Here is a 15,711-nt window from a genome sequence, read left to right as displayed (position 1 = left end):
CAAAAACGCTCTTGGCCGTCCACGGTCGGTCGGTCGAAGGTTCTTTGCTGCTTAATATTTCATCCGACAGGACGGCTCCATATCGGAACAAAAGTGAAGTGTGTACGCACCTTCGATCGATATGCTTGACAGTTTGACAAAGCACGGTGGTATGCTGCATTATGAGAGACCCTGTAACCCTTTGCCTGCTGTTTTAACTAATGTGTGTTTAATGCCTTACTGCTCAACACTTTAGACGCATCACTTTAAGACATTAATCAATGTTGAAGTTTTAATAGTGTGTTATGGTGCCCTGAAAAGAGCTTCCAGCCCACTCTATTAAAACTTCAACATTGATTAATGTCTTAAAGGCCCTTATTCTGATTGATGCGTACTTTTCCGCATACTTTCGGATAGCGTCTTTACGGCGTCTGCGCATGCGTGGAGAACGCAACGCGCATGTGCCACGCATTGACTCCGTACCTGTTCGGGCAAATCCCGTACAAAACTGTGCACCGCAATCAGTCTGGAAATATGGGCGTATTATGGGCGTCATGCGGAATGAGACATGGGCGTAGTTTCAAAGTGGGAAAAACTGGGAGGAAACATGGGCGGACACGGGGGAGTACACTTATGTTGGGGGGCGTGCATTCGGATAGCACTCCGAATGCACGCGACCAAAACCGATAGAAATGTGTGGTGTCCATAAGTCAAGTATTGCTTTGCGGAAACCACTCGGTCTTGCGGTAGGCGAACGGAACGCCTAATGACTACAAGCATTAACACCTGAACCCAATACAATCGACTCCTTTACTCATTACTCACTAATAGGACGCTTGTCAGTGCTTTAATTGAAACCATTGCACTTCAATTGCTGGAAGGGTTAATGTGTGCAATGCATGTGTTAGGCATGCTTGTAAGGATATATTGGCATCTAATTGATTCCAATTCCAAATAAACATTTTTTTATGAGGATAGGTAATTGAATAAGTGGGTCATGTGATGTATTGCAGAATAGACATAATAGTGAGTAGTTTTGCGTAAATACACCGCTTCCGTGCGGAAGCACCGCTTGCCATCCGTTTGGATGCGGGATTCCCGTGCATACTCTGTAATACCGTGCAGAATCTGAGTGTTTCCCCCGCACACGCATGGTTTGTATGTCGTCCGTAAACACGCCCTGTTCTTAAAGAGTGAGTCCGTCCGAATGCGGAGGACACGTGGGCGTTTCTACGGACGATGGCCGCACGCGGCAGCACAGCGTGGCGTGCGGACCGCACCGTAAGAATTCGGGAATATCCGCACCGATCAGAATAAGGGCCAAAGTGATGCGTCTAAAGTGTTGAGCAGTGAGGCATTAAACAGACATTAGTTAAAACAGCAGGCAAAGGGTTACAGGGTCTCTCATATACTTCTTCTTGCGATTGTTTGGACGGGAGTACATCGGACGTCGCAAGTAAAATTGTACATATGTGTACGCGCAGAACGGTCGTATGTTTTGGACGGCCGAATGTGTATTCGGTCGATCGAACGGTCGCAAGAAAAAGGAAATTGTACATACAGTATGTGTACCCAGCTTTATTGTGGATAAAATCTCCAGTTTTGCAAAGTTGCAATTCAGTAAATCGCTGCCCAAGAGTTGGTTCTGGTTCTCTTACAAGAGAGCCCAAATGCTAATGAAGAAAGCTGTAGTCACTCAACACTAACCAGTTACTCAAATTTTTGGAGATCTTCTAGTTTTCTGCTAAAGTTATGCCCCTTTCCCACTGCAGCTAAAAAACGGTAAATTGCCGATTTTCAGTGCAATTTACCGTTTAAGGCTGCAGTGGGAAAGTGCCAAAGTTGAAATACCGTTTAAAGCTAAATGGTATTTCAACCCGTTTTTAAAGCAGAGTCCTACACGTTAAAATAACGTTTAAGAGGGAGTGGGAATGCCTCTTAAACGGTATTTAGCCTCCAGGCAGTCCCAGTGCCTGATGAGACCTAGTAGTACTCACTTTGTGCATGTGTAATAAGTGCACGTGCATAATAAAGAGCCGCTCATTACATATGCACATATGTAATGAGCGGCTCATTAGTATGCACGTGCATTCATTGCATATGCGCAAAGTGAGAACTATTAGTTCTCATCAGGCACTGGGACTGCCTGTATCCTGCATGGACCCCCGCTCCCTTCCCACTGCCCTGCATCCCCGTGCAGGTAAGTACAAGGGTAGGGGAGGTGGGGGCACAGGGCAGGTAGGGGGGTTAGGCACTCTTTACACTTGGGGTGGGGGGGGGTGGAGGGATTAGGCACTCTTTACACTGGGGGGGGTGGTTAGGCACTCTACATTTTACACGGTTCACTGCAATGGGAATGGTACTTAAATGGTATTTAAAATGGTAATATGCTGCAGTGGGAATGCTAATACCGTTTTAAATACCATTTAAGATTACCAGTACTTTAAACTGGTCTGCAGTGGGAAAGCAGCATTATAGATCTCTGCCCACACTTACACTGTACATTGCTAAACATGTGGCATTGGTATAGATTTAATAAATTACTAGTTAAAAGACCATCAAAATGACGGCTTTTGCAATGTTCTTTCACTTTGAGCTGTGACAGTTTTTACTTTCACTTTGAGCTGTGATTTTAGCCCAACATTTCTTAGCACACAATGTATACAGTTCAGATCCAGTTACAACTCTATGGCTACCTGACAGGTGAAGGAACGGGTGCTTTCACTGGTCTGACAGGAGAAGGAGACTGCCGTATAGGCGACGGAGACTGTTGCCTGGCCATCTGGACCTTGGCAGAGATCACTGGTGGAGTTGGAGACTTAGATAAAGGCTTTGGAGGAATTCTGGGAGGAGTTTTATGTGGCAGCTGCAGTCCTGCAGCACCTTCGATAGTCATTTCAACTGTGGTACTGGATCGTGCATCAAAATGAGCCTCTACTCTCTGCAAAAAGGGGGGAGAGGGGGTAAAAGGTGAATTAAGTGCATTATTTTACTTAGGAGACCAAAAATAAAGAAACGCTTGGATTATACAGTCAATAACACTATTTTCTAAACTATAAAATTGTAGAAAAAAAATGTGGATGGGAGACAAAGGGGCAGATTTATTAAGCTTGGAGAAGAGATAAACTGGAGATAAAGCAGAGAAAAGGTAAAAGGAGATAAAGCACAGCCAATCAGCTGTGTTTGAAAAAGACAGTTGGGAGTTGATTGGCTGGTGCTTTATGTCCTTTTACCTTTTCTCCGCTTTATCTCCAGTTTATCTCTTCTCCAAGCTTAATAAATCTGCCCCAAAATGCGGACAAGCTACAAATTTTTTAAAAAGTTAAAATAATTAAAATAACATTCAATATCTATATTGTTTGGAGCTTTATAGCCACTGATGCTAATACCAGATGGAGGTATGTTCTAAATTGGCTAATGGAGTATTTGCGATTTTTTTTAAACAAGTTTTTAGTATTTTTTTCCAAAATTACCTTTTCGAAACGTGCTTGTCTTGTTTGGGAAATCTGAGCAGTCGATACAATAGTTTTCGTCTTTTTGGCAGGTATTTCTTCTTCAGCTAGTTTTGGAAATGAGAGATATTATGTAATATACAGAACTCGTGGTCTAAAAATGGGTTTGTTCCCATAATAAACAACAAATATAAAAAAAAAAAATAAGTTATCTGAATTTTTTTATTCTAATAAAACAAAAAAATATGATACTGTAGTAATCTAATTTTAAGTCAAGTGCAATAAATTATTATTTGATATGTATGTATTAATATTTAGGGGGCATTCAATCCGGGATTCTGACTAGACCAATTTTTGGTGGATCCCACAGTTATTCGACAGTAGGAATTCAATGTTCTGACTGTCGAGTGTCGGAAAGTCCATGGATCTGCGAAAACTCTGCTGTTTTTACGAAAAACAGCCGCGGGTTGGACAATCCACGGCCATTTCCGATGATACAGACTCGATTCCCCAGGGAGGCGGGTCTGTAGCAGGCGAGTCCTGGCCAGGATGGCGAGTTCCGGCTAGGATTGAATACTGAACTGCTGATATTTATACAGTCGGAGATTGAATACCCCCCTTAGTGTTCACATTTATGCCATAGACTAGCAATAAAAAAGAGTCCTACTCCATGATCTTTTACATGAAATAGTCAGAGGTTACAGTATATTAATGATGCCCTGTATCTGGCTAGTTTGCAGATGAAAGGTTGCACACACATTCTTATGCTCAGGTGTCAAGGTAGGTACGCATATGTCTAAGGCCTCTGAACTAAACTCTAAATGAATTACCTTGAACTGTGAGTTCAGCTGTTGAAGTAGCACGTCCGACATTATTTGTTGCATTTACGGAATAGGTTCCGGAATCTTCTGGGTAAGCTTCTGCAATGATTAAACTGTAGAGGTCTCCATCTTGAAGGATCTGAAAGTCTTGGGAGCTGTGGATTTCAGCTCCCTCCCTGTAGAACTTCACCACAGGTGTAGGGATTCCAGTCACTCTTACGTCAAGTTGAACTTGACTGCCTTGTCTTACTGTCATAGTTTGTAGTCTTTGTGTGAAATTTGGTGGTGCGGTTTCGGCTGCAGAGGGCAAAATTAAAAGTATACAAGATTAAAAATGAATCGTTAGATAGTTGTTTCCCAAACACGGTCATCAAGGCGCACCGACAGTCCAGGTCTTAAGGATAGCTATACTTAAATAGTCCCTCAGTTATTCTCAATTAGGCATCTGTGCTGTGGATTAGGGTGGCCAATACTGGGATCGGGTTTGGTGGGATCCCGTTATTTGGCCCCAAAATGTCCGGGATTTCAAACCAGGGATTGGAGCATCCAATCCCGGGATTACGGGATTAGACTGCGCATGCGCAGTTTAATCCCGGGCGGCTCTGAGCACCCACTCAGATTCTGCTCGGCTGTTCCCGACCTCAGCCACCCAAGAACCTTTGCCACCCGTCACACCCACTGACTGCCTCCACCTTCCGCACCGCTGCAGCCTACCCCGCTCCCCCAAGTAAGCTAATGTAGGGAATGGGGCGTTTTTCTTTTAGGAATGCCAATTCCGGGATCCCGATTCCCAGGATTGAAAAAATGCCCTGGGATTGGCATCCCTACTGATATCAAGAAAACCTGGATTGCTTGTGTTTTGAGGACCGAGGTTAGAAACACTGTTAGATACAGTATATGTGAGGTCAAAAACGAAGCATATTAATATATCTGTAGAATATATGTAGCATATTGGGGCAAATATGTTACGCAACCTTTTAAACATATCATATGTTATGCAAAAGCCTTTACGATGTCATTTTCACCACAGATTACGATGCTGCCCATATACATACATAGCAGCCACAGGGGGCTGTGTTGCTGTTCCCAAAGCAAAACATGTGCAAATCTAGTTATCTGCTTAAAATGTCTCTGTGATGGCATAGGCCAGTAGTGATCGGAACGGTTGTATCCTATTGGATGTTTCTATAGATTATAGCGTGTAGGCTACAGATGCACTGCCAGCATTATATTATGGTGCAATATTAGCCACATGATCGTACCGGTAACAAGTAGCTCAGCGGTACTAGTCGCTTGTCCTGCTCCATTGGAGGCTCTTAGAGAGTATCTTCCACTGTGTGCTGCTGTGGCGGCAGGGATCACAAGTTTAGCGCGGCCATCGCTAAACGTGATCTGCACACCAGGCAGTGTTGCAGCAGAAAGAACCTGGCCATCTCTGAACCAGCTCACCTCCGGAACTGGAAAACCTGTGGAAACAACAAAGGGGAAAAAGAGAAAAATTATACATTTTGCCTCCATAACCTGAAGTGGTGCAAAAACATGCGCTCAATAAATAATATAGTCCCACACTGTCCTAGGAGATTATAATACAAACAGTACATTTTTGAACAAACACTGTCTATAGACAGTTTAATTCGAGTTCGTAATCAAACAGGGTAATTCTGGTTCACTCGCAAAGACAAATTCCTTCTCAAATGGACAAAACCATGTGCACTGCAGAGTGGCAGATGTAACACATGCAGAGAGAGTTAGATTTGGGTGAGTTATTTTGTTTCTGTGCAGGGAGAATACTGACTGCTTTATTTTTACACTGCAGTATAGATCTTTTTTTGAAGTAAAACCCCACCCAAATCTAACTCTCTCTGCCATCTACCCTCCCCCCCCTGCAGTGCACATGGTCTTGTCCATTTGAGAAGGAATTTGCCTTTGTGAGTGAACCTGAATAAGGGACAAAATCCGTACATTGATAAAGCTATTTTGTATATTCTAGAGATGTGCATGTTGGTTTCCACCATAAGTCCAAATCTAAATGCATTTTTTTTAAACCAAACCAAACTAAAACCTGATCCCAATCCCTCGAGGACACCCGGAATCACAGCTCGAATCTCACTTCAATTCGGAATTTGGATTTTAAATCCGAATTTCTGGTTTTGGATTGCAGAAACTTGATTTTAGCTGTTTTTTATTTTAAAAAGGTTAGTAAATTTATCAATGATTAGCTATTCTTTTAATTGGATTTAAAAGTGTACCAAAATCTGAATGTGGACCAAAACACTTGGGGTGATCGCACACATCTCTGTATTTTGCCATACCCTCCGCTAGGAGCAGTAATGTGTTTGTGGATATACTCAGCAAACAAAGATGAATTCATTTATGTGACCTAAACTTTAAAAAATAATTTACAAGGCAAAATCATGCCTTGTAACGATTGCTGCTTTAAAACTTTAAATTTCAGCCCGAATCCTGCACCTCTGGCAAACTCTGACTCTATTACATACAGTATGCCCCCTTTTCTCCCTAAGATTCTCTGGGGGGCAGGTATCACAAGTTATTAAGAGTGAGAAAGTTCCCATAGCAAACAATCAGATTCTACTTAGCATTTTATAAAATTAGTTTATTCAGTATCTAGAATTGTCGGTACTCTTTACCTAGAAGGGCGCCCATCACGGCCATCGCGGGCATCGCATGCACTAAAAAATCGCATGCGATGCGACCGACGCGTTGCCCACGATTTCCCATAGGGAACAATGTTAAATGTCCCAATCGACCCGATTTTCCTGTTCAATGTCCCAATTGACCCGATTTTCCATAGGAAACCATGTTAAATGGCCCACAGAGGCCAAATAGGCACCCTGAAGTGTGAAATGGCCCCCACAATTGTTAATGCCACCCCAAGATCAACGTCAACCCGAAGCGTGGCGAGCGCAGCGAGCCCGCGAGGGGCGTCAGTACGCGTCCTACGACCTTTTCATACCCCCACTATCCATGTCGGCATGGAGTTGAGAATAGAAAGTGTGGCGAGCGCAGCGAGCCACCGTGCCCGAAGCGTGGCGAGCACAGCGCGCCCCGCGAGGGGACGCGGACACCTTCACAGGTATACGCGTCCCCTCGCGGGCTTCACAGCTGTCCGCGTCCCCTCGCGGGGCACGCTGCGCTCGCCACGCTTCGGGCTCGGTGGCTCGCTGCGCTCGCCACACTTTCTATTCTCAACTCCACACCGACGTGGATAGTGGGGGTATGAAAAGGTCGTAGGACGGAAAATCGGGTCAATTGGGACATTTAACATTGTTCCCTATGGGAAATCGCGGTCATCGCGTCGGTCGCATCACATGCGATTTTTTGGTCGCATGCAATGCGACCGACGCAATTTTTTTTTCCTAACGATGCCCACGATCAAAATCGTGGGCGCCCTTCTAGGTAAAGAGTACCGAATTGTCAATTGGTAGGCCAATCTCGGGATTAGTATTGGCGGAATATCGTGATTTTTGCTCAAAAAATGCTACGATTTAAATCTCGGAGAAAGAGAATACATATAGGGGGAGATTCTCTAAACTAAAAATGCGGTAAAAACACAGTTATCGGGGTTTTTACCGCATTTTGGGATGCTCTAAACATCCCCCGCCGGCTTATCGCAATGGGGGGGCATCGCCAGAAAAATCTGGCGATGCCCCATAGAAGCCTATGGGCTTTTACCGCGACCCACTGCCGCCCCGCACCGACCCCCGCCAAACCGCATCGACCCCCCCCTCACCTGTGTCCGGGCAGCACAGTGCTGTGCTGCCCGGACCTGTGACTTCCTCCTCCCTGCACTATGATCCTCTTCCGGGTGCAGGGAGGAGGAGAGCCCGGTGCAGCAGCGCTGGGTAACAGAGGGAGGGGGGAGCTGCTGGGAGCTGCCGGGTCCCGATGGGACCTGCTGTCTCTCACTGCAAAGGACAGCTCTTAACGCAAGAGCTGTCCTTTGCCATAATTATCGCATACAGTATGTTAGAGCATATGTGATAATTATGTAGGCGATCTGCGGCGATGTGCGGCGGTAAGGGGGTGCGGATGTTAGAGCATCCCCCCCATAATTTGGTTGGTTGCTATGGGCAACACCAAATTTTAAATTTTTATAAGCCTTAGTAGATCTTCCCCTTACATCTGTGCAGGGTGCTGTCCGAACTCAGAGATCTTTTAAAGGTCTTTTAAAGGGGCTGTCATTTACAAGGCATGATTTTGCCTTGTAGATAATTGCCCCTTTAAAAATTCCCCCATACTGATAGCAATGTTGAATTGAAACATTCTTATTGCATGTTGGTGCACAAATAAGCACACTCATAACATAGATGTGCAGTAAGTGCTGACTGCCCCTGATCACATGATCAATCTTCAAACACCTCACACTCACATACAGGGCCATCTCTAATTCCATTGCTCCATATATCTCTAACCTCATCTCCATTCATACACCCTCCCGCCCTCTACGGTCGGCTGACGACTGTCGTCTCTCCTCCACCCTGATCACTGCTTCCCGTGCTAGAGTACAGGACTTTGCCCGTGCTGCACCCCTTCAGTGGAACGCAATCCCTCGCTCCATTACATTCCTCCCAACACTCACGATTTCAGCGGGACAGTCCCGATTACCGGGTCCTGTCCCGCGGCCGGAGGTGTCCCGCTGCGGGGGGGCAGTTGGGAGCCCCCCAATTTAACAGAATAGACGCTGTGCGCATGCGCACAGCGTCTATTCCCGGCCGAAAACGGGGACGCGGCTCATTTGCGTAAGCCGTGCCCCTCATTTACATAAACCGCGCCCCCTTTTCGGACGCTCGCGCGGGTCCCTATTTCTGCAGCTTCAAAGTTGGGAGGTATGCCATTAGACTCTCTCCGACCTTGCAAAGCTTCAAACGGGCACTGAAAACTCACCTATTCATCAAAGCGTACCCTTCCACTGCATAAACTAGCTGGTTCTCCGACCCCTTGCCTGTTTACATCCTACTATCTAGCCACCACCCACTTGCTTGCACCTCTTGTAATCTGTCTGTCTCCCCTTCCTACTAGATTGTAAGCTCCTCCGAGCAGGGCCCTCTTCCCTCCTGTTGTCAAAGCCCTCTTCTCTTCACATTTCACTCACAGCTCTCCTATACTCAAACACTCAGTGACCATCTTCGTCTGCATACTCATCTCCATCATTGGCCTCAAGCCTCTAGTTGTATGTTGATTGAGTCCTCACTACTTATAGTTAAGCTGTAATGTGTATTGAACTGTGGCGCTCTTTATTTGTACTCTACTTTTGTTAATTATTCAATGTTATGCCAAGTTTTGTCTCCCTGTATTGTTCCTTTGTACGGCGCTGCGAAATACTTGTGGCGCCTTATAAATAAAATTATAATAATAATAATAAGGACAAGCCCAGTCTAAATGTCCATACACTCTGGGCGATTTTGCCCAGCGTGTATGGACAGGGATGATGTCAAAAGTCGTTGGCGTGAAAATTGCTCAGTGCATACACACTGAGCTATCTTCGCCCAACCAAGTGATTTTGCCATCAGGACGCTATGGAAAACTGACCACCCCATTGCTCATCTGCTGGTAATACCAGCAGATGAGCAACTGTGGCCATTGATGATGCGGGAGTGCGCATCACCACTCATTGCTGCCCCGTACACACCGGGCGGCTTTTGAGCCGAAAGCAGCTCAAATGACAAAGCTGGGTTGCTTTCGGCTCAAAATCGCCCAGTGTGTATGGGCCTTAACACCTCCTGGAAATGAATGTAGAAATTAGGTGCACTTGTCAAAAAGCAAACAAGGAATATCACATTAAACAAACGGCACTGCAGTTAGAAAGATGGGCACTTGACTGGAATAGGCTTGTTCCATCCACAAGATGGAACAAGCCTATTCCAGTCAAGTGCCTATCCTAATGATCACATAACACCGGAGTTGGGGTAAATGCACAGACATCAGCAAGAAGCAAAAGCAAATTGCAGCTAATGATGCAGGGCTGACATCTCTCAATAAGTTCCATATGTGGGGAAATCATCACACACATGTGAGAATCAAAAACAGATGCTCAAACTATCAGAACCAGTTTTTCTGCCTGCAGTGCCATGTTTTCAGTGATGTCTGATAAGATGGTGCATTTTCCAATGTACTGGAAGTGTACCAGAGGCTTGTCTATCACTACTGGTTCCATATTTCCAAACGCAATATGGTGCCCACATTACGTGGAACCCAGTGGCGGAGCTTTTAGGTAGTTGGCCCAGGTGCAAAAACATAATTTGGGCCCCCCTCCTCAACTCCAACCCAAGTTCACAATATGCCACACAGCACCGGTGCACTGCACTTGCTGCACCAGTGGTAGTTCCGCCTCTGTTGGAACCAGTGCAGTCTGTTCTGGGTGGAGAGTGGACATGTATTATAGATATGACTTGGACTTGCTTCAAATTTTATATGAACAAATTTGGGGTCTAATTCAGGTTGTCTCGCTACGCAGCTGTCGTTCACTGCCTAATGAGCCCATAAACACCCCCCGGAAGAACGCAGCATAGTAGGGTATAAGCACTAAGACCCTACAGCCCATAGATGGTCCAATGCAGGGTTTTTGGACACAGCAGAGGATCAGAAATCCAGCAGGATGTGACTATTTAGACAGGACGCCCCCTGCAGTATTAGTATAATATTGCACAGCCGCTGTGTAGAAAGCCGCAGCAGCTGTACCATGGCGTGTCTGAATCTGACCTGTCATTCATAAACCGACGTGGATAGTGGGGGTATGAAAAGGTCGGAGGATGCGTACCTTGCCACGCTTCGGATTGACATTGATCGTGGCGTGGCGTTAACAATGGCGGGGCATTTCACATAGTAATTACCCATCAGGGTTGGTATACAATTAAAAATGGGGTCTGTGGGGCATTTAACATTGGTTCCAATGTAAAATCGGGTCTCAGGGACCATTTAACATTGAATCCAACTTAAAAATTGGGTCGAATCGGTCGCATTGCATGCGACCAAATCGCATGCGACCAAATCGCATGCGATGCGACTGATTTTTCGGAGCCGATGTCAAATTTGGGCGCCCAGATATTACACAAGTACCATTGGTTGTTATTTTTTATCTCCCGAGTTTAAATCTACACATTTTATATCACTCCAAAGCTTAGTAGATAGAGCCCAATGTTTTTCTTTTTAAACACCATGTTTAGTGTATATACTTGTATATATATATATATATATATATATATATATATATATATATATATATATATATATATATATATATATATATATTTATGTATTTTTTTTTTTTCAGGCAAAGTTAATGTGCTTATAATTGATCATCACTGAGGACGTTGGTTTCCATATAATGCATCTAGGTGGGAGAAGATCCCAGTACTTAGCACATTTCTGGTGTTTTTCCTGCCCATTCACATCTCACTGTCAGTCCGGGAAAAGTGCAATCTCAGTCAGCTTCTATTTTGGAAAAGACAGCTGGAGACAAGAGGCTTTGATTGACAGAACAATTTGCTGGCGCTGTGACAGATCTGCGAGATGTGGGCAGGGGATCAACACGTCCAACCTTTTATAGAGAAACAGCTGCCTGCGTACAGCTTTATAGCGGATCAGTATGACTGAAATAGCACAGCGTCACCGCTGCCAGCAATATCTGATCTTTTGAACTTAACTTTAATTTGTCATCATTTCCTTACGCTGCCAAAGTCAGATCACTGATCCTTTACACTGCCGGGGTTAGGCCGAACCCGATAGGGACAGATCCAGTATCCACATTTTGAGACTGGTCTGTTGTGAAATCCATAAGCTACAATATACCTTCTACATGGACCAGACGTACTAAGCTTGAAATGTGATAAAATGGAGAGTGATAAACCACCAGCCAATCAGCTCCTCTCTGTTATGTCACATGCTGTGTTTGATTGCAGCTAGGAGCCAATTGGTTGGTGGCTTATCACTCTCCATTTTATCACTTATCTCGCCCCATATGTTATAACAGATGCCTTTATGGTATGACTTATACCCCTTTTTCCACTGCCCAAAAAAACCTGAGTAATTGCTGGGTATACCCGGGAATCGGCTCAGTGGCTACACAGTAAATCCCGGGTCTAGTGACCTGGCATTTCTTTTTCCCGGGTAACGAGCATGGTTTTTTTGAGAGTAAAACCCAGGTAACGAGCAGGCTCTTATTCAATATTTTATACAGGGGAAAATCCAAAAGCTGCTTCCAGGGCACTGGCTCCTGGTCTAACAGTTTTAATGACATCTACACGTTTTGCTGGGCCTACCCGGGTTTTACAGGGTTCAGTGGAAATAGAGACAACCCAGCAGCACCCCCCTCCTCTAATCAACAAGCAATCCCAGAATGATGCCATGTGAGGGAGGGGGCCCAAAGAAGCAATTTATTTTACAGGAAGTGCTGCAGTTAAATGTAGATATAGATAGATAGATAGATAGATAGATAGATAGATAGATAGATAGATAGAAGGAGTGAGAAAGAGAAAGCCCCCTCCCCCTTAAGTGAAATGGTTTGAAAGGGCCCAGCATTCTATCATTCCCACCACAAGGGTCAAGACAACATGGGGGGGCTAGTGGTAAGCCACCTGTCTTTCTGCATGTCAGGCAGCTGAGCACCAGGAGGGGGAGCTGCTTGGCCAGTCCATGTCTCTCAGACGCAGGCAGCCGAGTAGAGCACCAGTAGGTGGAGCAGTTTGGCCAGCCACGAAATTTCAGGGGTAGCCAACTCCAGGCCTCAAGAGCTACCAACAGTTCACATTTTGCCCTCATTACTCACTGGTACATTTTAAAAGACCCACAGGTGGAGCTAAATACTTCACTTGCGATTCTGTGAGGAGATCTGGAAAACGTTTACTGTTGGTAGCTCTCGAGGACTGGAGTTGGCTGCCCCTGCTCTATACGACTTATGGCCGAGTAAAGCTGCTGAGCCAGGCATTTAGGCCAGACCGGCCCATCTGCAGGTGACCAGTCTGCCTCTGTCTCCCCCCTCCCACTAATCTTGCATTTTACACTTATTTCTCAAATAACATTATTAAAACATATCTTACATTCAGAATTTCATGTTACTCAGCTGCTAATACTGATCAGACGGCCTGCACAAAAGTGTGCGAATTATGTTACGGCTGTTGGATTTTTATAAATACAAAAAATAAAATCCATGAGGTAAATTTACTAAAATGGGCACTCGCCTGAAGATGGGATGTTGCCCATAGCAACCAATAAGATTCTACTATATTTATTATTTTCTGGAAGGTGCTACATAAATAAGAAGTAGACTCTGATTGGTCTGATTGGTCTGCTTATTTATTAGAGGATGAGAAGTGTCCAAAATTAACGCAGCTGATTAGATTCCCCCCATAAACCCCTCAAATTTATCATGAAGTGCCACAATGGAGGCACAATATACTGTATGTTCTGATAAACTGCTCGCTTTTCATTATAACGACTATGACAAGGTCCTATATATATATATATATATATTACCTAATGAAACAGGAATGTAGCTGGATCCAAAATTAAAACAGTCCATAACAGCTGCCCCCTTGTTATAACAGATGACATCACCACAATGAGAAGAATTCGATTAACAGACTGTACTAAGCTTGAAAAGTGATCAAATGGAGAGTGATAAACCCCCAGCCAATCAGCTTCCACCGGACATTTTTCAAACACAGCCTGTAACATGGCAGGTCGGAGCTGATTGGCTAATGCTTCATCACTCTCTATTTGATCACTTTTCAAGCTTAGTACATCTGGCCCATGAACTCTTTTCAGAAATGCAAACATTTAACTAAAGTGTTATTTGATTAATACAGGAACAGGGTGAAATGTAGTAAGATGGGAGTTCTAGTTCATATGTGATGTTGCTATGGGCAACCAATCAGAATCTACTTCTTATTTATTTAGAACATCCCACCTAGAACATAATAGACAGGAACTGATTGGTTCCCCATAGCAACAGCCCATGTGACATAGAACTACCATCTTAGTAAATGTCACACTTTGAGAACTTGTAGAAATGTAAATATTCACAGTTAGTCAAAATGAGGTACTACAGTATATCTGGGGTAGGCACTCCAACTGCAGTGGAACTACACAACCCAGAAAACCCTGCCACAGTTTTGGAATGCCCCTACAGCCAAACTGTAGCAGGGCCTGCTGTGATGTGTAGTTCCACAGCAGCTGTGGGGCCGCCGCTTCCATTAGGGATAGTTTTGTTACTAAATTCTAATGTACAGTAGAGGATATTGCGACAGTACTCCCTCCTGGCCCCCCGGAAAGGTGGGCAATCCTCCCGGATTCTGCCTCACCCTCCCGATCTCCCCAGCAGTTGCCCAACTGCATAGTTGAATCACCGCGATTCGCGGCGATTCGTCAGGAGGGGGCGGGGCTAAATAAGCAAATAACGCTGTTTAGCCCCGTCCCTCCGCGAGGCATCGCAAATCGGGGGGATTTCCAGTGCTGGGGGCGGGGCTTGATGACGTCTACATCAGGCCCCCACCCCCACACGTGATGCTGACAGTCTCCTCTCCGGGCTTCTCCCGGAGAGGAGAATTTAAAAGTAAGCAAGTATAAAGAATTATATATAATTATATAAACACGAGTGTTAATGTGATAATGGTACAAACAAATCAGGTCATGGAATTTAATGGAAATTAAAATATTTTAGCCATCAAAGAGAAAGTCATTAGATTCCACCATATATAATGTATGCAACATGCGATAACCACCACAAACGTACAGTAGATATAAAATGTCCTTACCACTAATCTGAGCCTCAAAGGTTGCGGCACTACCCTCAAGTGCCACAACACTCTGTACCGGCTGTAGAAACGTCGGTGCTTGCGAAGCCATCTTTTAGGCACTCTAGAAAAGAGAAACATCAAATATAAAGATAAAATCTCATCTCAGTCCTCCACTGTATATCTGATTGCTGAATGCACGGAAATAACCCAATTGTTTTAGAATGCGATCAAATAAATTAAATAAATAATTGCTTCGAATGCTTTACTTTAATTTAGAAACATGGTTCTGTTTATTCTGTAGCTTCGACCCATTTACATTTTGACATGTTCAGCTCGGGGTAACAGTAATTTCCTTTTTATTTGGAGAGTCGAAAGAGTGGGTATGGGTCATTGTGTCGACCAGTATTAGGTTGACATTCATTGGGTCGACTACTGAAGGCTGACGTGGCTTAGGTTGACACCTCAAATAGGTCGACATGCCTAAGGTTGACATGGATGAAAGGTCAACACAAGCATTAGGTCGACACTGACTAGGTCGCCAGTCAAAAGGTCGACATGGGTTTTTAACATTATGGGTTGGTCGACATGTACACCAGATCGGTGCACCGCGTCCCCTCGCATGGCTCACTATGCTCGGCAAACTATTCTGCTCCATGCCCTAGTGGACGGTAGGGCGTGAAATGTCGCCTGTCGGCACATGTCGGC

At 44.7% G+C, this 15,711-nt stretch overlaps 1 protein-coding gene across 1 annotated transcript in view; it reads right to left on the bottom strand.

Moving 5' to 3' along the window:
* Positions 1-15,115, bottom strand: part of TTN (titin) — a 286,949-nt gene extending 271,834 nt beyond the window's left edge. Inside the window, exons 1-5 of the mRNA XM_083155111.1 lie at positions 15,025-15,115; positions 5,515-5,718; positions 4,262-4,549; positions 3,453-3,538; positions 2,676-2,920 (exon numbers count right to left, since the gene is read on the bottom strand). Coding sequence (XP_083011237.1) covers positions 2,676-2,920; positions 3,453-3,538; positions 4,262-4,549; positions 5,515-5,718; positions 15,025-15,115 — 914 coding nt within the window. The remainder of the gene's footprint in view (positions 1-2,675; positions 2,921-3,452; positions 3,539-4,261; positions 4,550-5,514; positions 5,719-15,024) is intronic.
* Between the last annotated feature and the right edge of the window lie 596 nt (positions 15,116-15,711).

This window comes from Crinia signifera, chromosome 7, assembly GCF_055691185.1.
Source record: "Crinia signifera chromosome 7, ASM5569118v1, whole genome shotgun sequence".
In the NCBI taxonomy this organism is placed as follows: Eukaryota; Metazoa; Chordata; class Amphibia; order Anura; family Myobatrachidae; genus Crinia; species Crinia signifera.
Note: the sequence above shows the minus strand (reverse complement) of the source record. Positions and strands in the feature narration are given on the sequence as shown.